At 47.1% G+C, this 8,273-nt stretch overlaps 2 protein-coding genes across 2 annotated transcripts; both read right to left on the reverse strand.

The window, feature by feature from the left end:
- Window positions 1–5: 5 nt before the first annotated feature.
- On the reverse strand, window positions 6–1,573 carry HRG_09992 (uncharacterized protein; the record flags this gene model as incomplete). The annotated part of the gene is made up of 3 exons (XM_044868463.1): window positions 6–267; window positions 665–1,127; window positions 1,483–1,573. 3 exons carry the CDS (start codon window positions 1,571–1,573, stop codon window positions 6–8), a joined length of 816 nt encoding a protein of 271 aa, XP_044716460.1.
- Window positions 1,574–4,446: 2,873 nt separating this feature from the next.
- On the reverse strand, window positions 4,447–5,193 carry HRG_09993 (phage tail assembly-like protein; the record flags this gene model as incomplete). Its single annotated transcript, XM_044868464.1, has 1 exon — window positions 4,447–5,193. The coding sequence occupies one exon, from the start codon at window positions 5,191–5,193 to the stop codon at window positions 4,447–4,449; it is 747 nt and encodes a 248-aa protein (XP_044716461.1).
- Window positions 5,194–8,273: the final 3,080 nt, after the last annotated feature.

Genomic DNA, 8,273 nt, shown 5'->3' on the forward strand with positions numbered 1-8,273 from the left:
AGCCCCTATGCCAGCTCTCCAGTCTCGTTGGCAAGCATTTGGAGCAGATACGCCGTCTCTGGAAACTGGAGCGTGGCGAGTCGGGCTTCCGGGAAGCGCAGCGCTGCTGGCGAGTCGAAGTTGTAGTTCAGGAAGACGGAGCGTTGCGGATTGTCGAAGACGGCTTCGGCCTGACGCCTGAGTTGTTGCTCCCTGGAACTTCCGACTATGTCGAGTTCGACAGCCGGAGCCTGGTCGGTGCGAGACGGAAAGAGCCAAGTGAAGTCCCTTGAGTTGTTCTACATCGCCATGCATTTGGGTCCGAGTCGGTGACGGCGGTCGTGCTGGTTGCCTGGGCGAGAATGAAGGTGAGTGGCTTGGTCGCTGCCCCCTAATCGAGCACTAAGGGCTTAGCTTTCCCCTGATATAGCGTAGGCGGATTGTAATGGGACTGTGAGGTAATTAACATGGCGGTGTTGAATAAGTCGCAAGGACGTTGACTATCAAGGGTAGTATTTTTACGCTCAAGACACGGACGGACACGGCTAGGAATGATGCCTAACTTATGTTCATGGAGTGGTATATGCAGCGCAAGCACCAAGTCTAAGCTATAGTCTAACGGGTGCCTTATATATCTTGCCTGCTTAGCATGGCGGTCATTCAACATTCAAGATGCTCGCGGTACGGGTAGTGAACCATCTCGACTCCCGTGTCGCCATTCTCCGCCAGCCAATGAATATTCTCGGTGAATGGCGGCGTCTCCTTGCACTTGTAGTGGGCGTCGACGCTCTTCCAGCCGATAAAGGACGTGAAGCGACGGCTCGGCACGCCAGCATGGTCGAACTCGACCTGGCCCCAGCCAGCAACGAGCCCGCCATCTGCTTCGGGCGAATGCGTGCTGATGGCCTTCTGGAACTTGGAGAACCCGTGCTTTACCTTGTTCTTCCTGTCGTCGTCCATATTGGCCGTCGGGTGAATCCAGGAGACCAGTTCTACCACTTCAGCTCCGAGGACCGAGGCGGGATCTTCGGAGAAGAGCACGACGTCTTCGTAGACGGGACCGGCAGCCAGCGCTTTGATCTGCTTCTTGACCGCTTCTCCGGCAGTCGAGACCGCCCATGCTTTTTGGAGGTCGATGGATTTCCAGGCTGGAACAAACCGGTCAGCTCACGCTTCTCTTTGCGACGCCCAGAACCTCTCTGGCCCGGGACCAAGAAAAAGAGACAAGAAACACGGGGATCACCAACTTGCTGCAATGCCTATAATATTTGCGTCCTCATGCTGCAATCCCCACAGGGTTGCCAGATTGCCCTCTGCGCTGCGAAGATGGGACACGACACCTGCCAGTGGGGATGACGCGCCGCTGGCCCGCACAGGAACCTGGAGAAGCTGCAGGCACGACATAGCTGTATGTTTTCGCCACGGGTACTTCGGATGTGAGACAGTGTACCAGCGACAAGATTTGCAGTAAAAGAGGGTGGTATCCGTACGATGGTGGCGTACTGGCAACCGGCGAGTTCCTGGCCACGTACGGGACGGCACAGCCCGCACGGACCGGAGACACGTGCCAAGCGCAGATTGCTTTCCACATCATACTGTGCCCGTGGCGGGATCAAAGGGTTTTAGGGGTTTAAGTTGGCTCCTGCGAAGGCCGGAGCCTGGGCAGCTCCTTGTTGTCTTTCCAACTCTCCAGGATCGACATGGCATGTTGGATGAACATCTCACATTCAGGCCACCGCGAGCGGAGGAATCTGGCGGCTACGCGTTCGGGAAAAGCGCGGTAGAGTAGCAGTGTCGCGTAGTCGAAGAGCCGTTGGCGCTCATACTTGCTGATGTAGAAGGTGAACTCTTTCTGGACCAGCCGGCGTAGGGTCAGGGCCCGCCCTTTCTGACCCCTGGACTCTTTCTTCAAGCGCAGTGTCAAACCTAAGTCGACCGAGGTGCCTGCTTAGCACTAGGAATGGCATGGAGCGAAGCCTGATAGGATATGGTTTACTTGAAGGTGTCCTTGCAGAAGTCCAGGGAGGAGGGGTTGCCTTTCTTGTCATTAGCTTGGAAAGTGCCTGCGGAATGCCGTCTGGAACCAGAAAACTCGAGATTCCGAGGAGGGTGTGGGAGGAAGTTTCACGCACTCCCGTCAGAGCCTCCCGGAATACCGTTTTGATAAAGTACCTGTAATTTGAATCAATTTTTACCTAGTCTGTCAGACTGTGCAGGGTCTTTGTCGCTCCTTGTAGAAGTCCAGGCACGCGCTCAAGTCCCATCCTCAGGACGTGATGAGCCCTACCATCTGAGTCAGGGCCAGGGCCCGCCCTCCTGACATGGACTGACAGCTCTTCCGCTTGCTCCCGTGCATCGGGCGTGTCGACGTCTCGGTCAATGTCCTGTGTGGCGAACAGATGCAGTAGGAACACTGAAGCTCTTGATCTCGTATCCTGCCGAGCAAGGCACCCGGGAAAGGTTGACGATTCTCGTCGTCACCGAAATAGAGCCCCGGTCTGCCTTTGGGACCAGCCGGTTCAGAAACCCTCCTCCTTCAGCGTTGCCGTAGATCAAGAGCCACTTGGACGCTAACCAGGGCATCAAAGATCAGCCACAGTCCCAACGTGCGAGATGCCAACAATCATGGCGGAAGCACAATTGCTGCGGATAACGATGCTCCTATGCGGAAGCAGAGCACGGGGACGTTTGGTCGGCAACGAAGAGCGAAGCGACTTCCGGGCTCAGGGAGATGAGACATAACTCCAAGGAGACTTATGATGTGATAGCAATGTATGCGCAGCGATGGCTGCGGGGAGCGCTTGTAATTACTGACGTACATTTGTGGGTGAGGAGAAGGTGACAGCGGCATGTTGGTTTCCATGCCTCATTTTTCCTTCGCAGTGCTGCGGCGGCTACCTTGCCTTCGATGCCTTGAGTGGTGTGTCATGATGGGCCCGGGTCTCACAACTTCTCTAGACCGGAACATCAACGTTCAATGCGAATAATATGTCCGTAATTAAGGGTTCTGCATTGTCCGTGCGTGTATCCTTCAGCCTTGGTCCAAGAACCCTCACAGGCGCGCGAGCGTAGTAAGTCCCTGCTCGGGCACGTACATTCTCATGGTGTACGGGCCAAGCCCACCACCACCAAACGAAGGCCAGGGCGAGGTTCTACACAAAACAAAGGAGACCTTAATCCGACATCTTAATAATTCTTCGCCTACCCTTATCGTTGGTCCCCTCAAGCCTCCACCGCCCATCGGTTCCGGTGTTCTTTCGCGCCGCCGCTGGGAAAGACAAGCTCGAGAGGATTGTGTCTTGGTCGGCTTAACTGATTGTGCCTCGAGGCAATCGAACACCATATCTGCAATCATGGCCCCAGTCTTCACGCCATTTCTGAAGATGATTCGCCTCCTCTACAAGGTGACATGCTTCCATCCGCTCCACCTGTCTGCGATTCCGTCGCCGAGCAGGACCACAAGCCACGAGCTGATCTTTGTTTGCTCAGGATCAACACAAGCCGCCACAGCCAAACAGCGAGGCAGCTAAGCCTGACCCGTATTCTGACATTGAACCTCCGCATGGTGTCGAATGGCAAGCTGAGCAGCCAACTATTCTCCATCCCTACAAATCACCCTATTCCCTCTCTTTAGGTAATACAGTTATAGGTTATTATTAGACGAATCACTATATTAAGTAGGAGATCAGCTTAGAGCTATGCTCGCGGTAGACTAGGCCGGGATCTGGGAGAAGGAAACACGGGTTAATAGACAAAAGAAATCTAGCCATATAGACTGAGCTTATAACTCTTAAGTAGGAGCTTAAGAGTATAGTAGAAGGTATAAGGGCTTAAAAACGTAATTACGGTCGCCTATGGACGGAAGGACTGGAGGAGCCGTGGCTGAAAGTAATGGGCACATCTTCATCTAATGCCTCGCAACTTGATGTTTGAGGACCAACTCAGGGTTTCGCGAAGAGGCTAAGGCTTCGTCGACTCCTCGTTGTTTCAAACTCAGCTCGTTCATTGCACATGAGCTGCAGCCGTGGATTGTATCATCGATTTCGCAAAAGGCGGCCCTACAAACCATCTCCCCTGTCGACCAGGGCTCAAACAGTTTTAGTCTCTTGAGCCAGAGCCTTGAAATCATAATCCAGTTTCGCCTCCACCATTTCCAGACAAATACCATTCCGCTGGTCACCACGGTCTACGATCATCTCGCACCGCATGTCAAGTTCCACGAGGGCTTCCCCTTGCATGTTCTCGAGATGTTAAGCTTCAGTTCATTATGCCTTTCCCTATTCAGAAAGCTGCAGAACCACCGTTTTAATGTGTAGGGTGGGTAAACGCAAAGGAAAGAATAACCAAGCTTTCGGCTCATATCCCGTGCCCGAGTACACGTCTATAAAACGCGACTGACGAGATAGGGATACCCTCGTGCCATTTTGATTTCGAGATTAGCTTGACTCCAGCAGTTGACTCCGCCGACTACATGGTCCTCGAATCTACCAAGGCATCCGCGTATTCCTCGATATCGTCCCACGTCAGAGCGCTCCACTTGGCCGGGTTCTCAACGGCATCGACGAAATGCCTGATGGCGAGGATAAACTGATGCGCCCACCTCTCTGCACTCACGCGACCGACACCTGTGGCCATGGGAGTGATTAGGATGCTGCGGATCCCTGCGTCGTCGGCGCTCACGCCGCTTTGGCCAAGCGCGCGGTTGTGCCTATCGATGGCACAGAGGAGACTCCAGACGCACTCGTAGATGACCTCGCGGTCCCAGACCACCTCTTGCGGCGTGCGCATTGTAGGACAGAGAGCGAGATAGCGGGTGCCCCAGACGTTCTTGGACCGCTCTTTGAAGCGTTCGGGGATCCGGACAAGCGTACAGGTCCCAGGGGGCGCGAAACCGCGCCACTCCTTGTACAGCTCGGCTTGAGCAGCGTAGGTCAGCGCGTTGTAGTCGTCTCCGGGCGAAAAGGCGCGTGAGATGGCGTCATCGAAGCTGCCGTCTAGCCGACCGTACGAGTTTGCAGGGGACACGACGAGGTCAAACTTCGCCGACGGAGGGAGAAACTGTAGTGCCATGTTGTGGATCTCGACGGAGACGGATGACGGCAGGCTCCCCTTGTACGTCGCAAGAGCCGTGGTAAAGGCATCGCTGAAGCGCCCGTCCATGCAGAGGAGGTGGATGTGCGGGACAGCGCGGGTCGCCACGGCGGCGGCTAACATGGTCAGCCAGTTGGGATGAGACCCGGGAATGAAGGGAAGCAGGTCCTGCCGTCGAGGCGAGATTGATGGAGGTCTTTGACTTTCCGTGGGCAACGGCTTTAAAATAGATTGTCGGGGAACAGGGTCTATTAAGGCGGGGCGGGGCGGGGCGGCGATTTAATAAGTTGTAGCATAACAACGATCCTGCTAGTGGTCGACTTAGCATGAACTTCCCTAAATGACTCCTTATGACCGCCAGAGCTCTCTAGACTCAGCTTTCCGGGAAAACCCCTTTCCATCATAAGGTGGGTAAAATAGGCCAGGTCTTAGCGGTCTAGTAAGGTCGAGGCCGCTAGGAGCTACTTTATTACTCGAGTCTCTACGGTATTAAAATAATATAAAGCAGCGAGCGGATCCTATAGCCGCGTTATAGGATATAAACCCCTACGTATTATATTCCTTCTAATTATAATGCGACTTTAGTTAGTCTCGGACACTATTCTTATAAGGCGGGACTATTTAGCGCAATTATTTAGGCTAACTATCCGGTATATGCAAGCAGTATCCGCTTAAAGGCGGGCTATTTATATATTCTATTTATGGTCTCTACTCTTTAGAACTAGGCTTAAAGGGAGCACGTAAATGCGACGTGTAGCGTGTGGCAGTAGAGAAATCGCGGTGCTAGCGTCTCCCTTTAAACCATAGAGGTAGGCATAAGGTAGCTGTTAAGGAGAGTAGGCATAAGAGGCTATAGTTATCCCCTACGTTATAGTACTAAGAGCTACTACCGTACGCCGATATAGGGGGGGTAGGATACTATAAGCCTACCGAAGCTAGCTACGCGCTATCTTATATACCTTTACTCCTTAACTATAAGTACTTAAGTCTAGCTCCTAAAGCGCGGCCCCTATAAGAGTCTTTAACTATTATAGGTTATAGGCTTAAGCTACGGCCTAAGCTATATAGTTATATATAAAGGGCTAGATCCTATATATATATATATAGGCTAGCCGCGTATAAAAGAGCTCTATATAGCTTATTAATATTATTTTATAGATAGTACCTATATATACGCCTCTACTTACTCTATAATAGTATAAGCTATTAACTAATAGATCTAATAGATATCTCTCTAGAAAGGGTGCCGCTTCCTTAAATAAGTACTCCGCCCCCCCCTTAGATAGATAGGAAGTATCGTAGCTATCTTAGAAGCAATTAAAAGCGCGATAGCTAGTAAGAAAGATAAGGTTCTCGCTATATTAAGGGAGCTATCTATAAGACTAGCGTTAACCCCTATAACCTCTATAACGCTAGTTATAGCAGCGATATTACTAGCGTAAAAGCCGCTCTATTAGCTAACTTAGGATAGTAAGCTAAAGTCCTTTTACTTCTTTCTTAGCCGGCTATAAATAAAGTTTATAATTAATAAGAAATAAGGCTTAAATAGCTATTATAATATAGCGTAGTATTCGCTCCTTTATATATTACTAGAGCCTTAAATATAGCGGATCTTTAGATTCTAAGATAAGGGTAGCTTTAAAGGTAAACGTAACCTATAGGACTTCTTTTAATACCTTATATATATATTTAGTAATATATAAGAATAAGAGAAGGTATAAAATAAGCTATAGACCTTTAAGTAAAGAGATAGATAAACCTTTAGTAAATTCCTTTTTAATTTTAAAGAAACGCTCTTATAAGTAGTAAGGACTATAGTATAAAAAGATAGTATAAAGCTTATATAGCTATATAATTTAATTATACTAGCTTTATAAGAGCTACTTATCCTTATAATTATACTTATTAGCTATAGTAAGTATATAAGCTAGTTAATAAAGGTAGTATAAAGCTATAAATTATAAGGAATAGTGTTTTCCTATTATAAATAAAGCAGCTATACTATACTCTCCCGATTATATAAGCTAATAAGTAGTATATTAATTATAGATAAAATCCTATTATATAGAGTAAGAATCGCTCGTTATTTTATATATTATTATATATTAAACGGGGTGCCGGTTATTATATAATCGGGAATCGAAAGAATAGAGCTAGCTTAGAATGCTAGCTAAGACCTCTTAAGACCTCTTAAGAATACCGGCACGACTAACCTCCTTTAAACACGAATATTAGTAGAACTAAGACACTTCTAGATATACTCGAGGTATTACGGAATTCCTTAGTCTTAGGGCTATATAGCAGCCTAAATCTAGTCCCGAAAGGTTCTTCTATTTAGCTATAATTGTCTATATAAGACAGCATGTCCGCTAGTAGATAGAGATAGAATTATTAACTTTAATACCTCTTCTATATACTAATATACTACTAATAAATTCTATTAAAAATCCTACCTTATACTCCTTCTTCCCCTCTATTATATAGTCTTACGTAATTCCTTAATTTCCTAAAATTCTGCTTTTACTTATATACCTTAAGATAAATAAACGCTATATTTCTAAAAGCTTTATAAGTATATATTATATAGTAGCGATAAGATTACTACCTTTTTATAGGATAAATAGCTAGCTATTAATATTAATAAGGATACCTTAATTTTAGCTACTTATATAAACTAAGCTAAACGTAGTAGGAAAACGCTATTAACTACCCCTTATACCGCCCTATAATTAAAGTAGTAAGTAAAGTAAGTAATAAGTAAAGAAATTAAAAGGAGGAAGGCTAATAGCCGCTACTAATATTATAGTATATTTATATACTTTATATTAAAAAGCCTTTTCTTTTTAATTAAGTAGCTTATAGCGGTTTAAGTAGCGAAGATAGAACCGCTCCTTACCTTAGATAATAAGGAAGACTCTACTCCTTTAGGCCTTAAAGAAAAAAAGTAGCTCTAAAGTAAAGATAGGCTCTAAAGCTTTAATTATTAATATTAGTAAAAGAGAAAGAGGATTTATCTACCTATATAAAAAAGGAGCTTACTTTAATATAAGTTATAATTAATAACTCCTTATTAGTCGCTACTTTTATAAATAAGAGCTACTAGTACTATACTATAGTTAATAAGGCGCTTATATAAGAGATATAAGTACTAGTAGAAAGGATTATCTTAAGGTAAGTAAAGGGCGCTTTAAGCGTAATAAAAA

The sequence above is a fragment of the Hirsutella rhossiliensis genome (genome assembly GCF_020360975.1).
Source record: "Hirsutella rhossiliensis strain HR02 chromosome Unknown scaffold00014, whole genome shotgun sequence".
Taxonomy (NCBI): Eukaryota; Fungi; Ascomycota; class Sordariomycetes; order Hypocreales; family Ophiocordycipitaceae; genus Hirsutella; species Hirsutella rhossiliensis.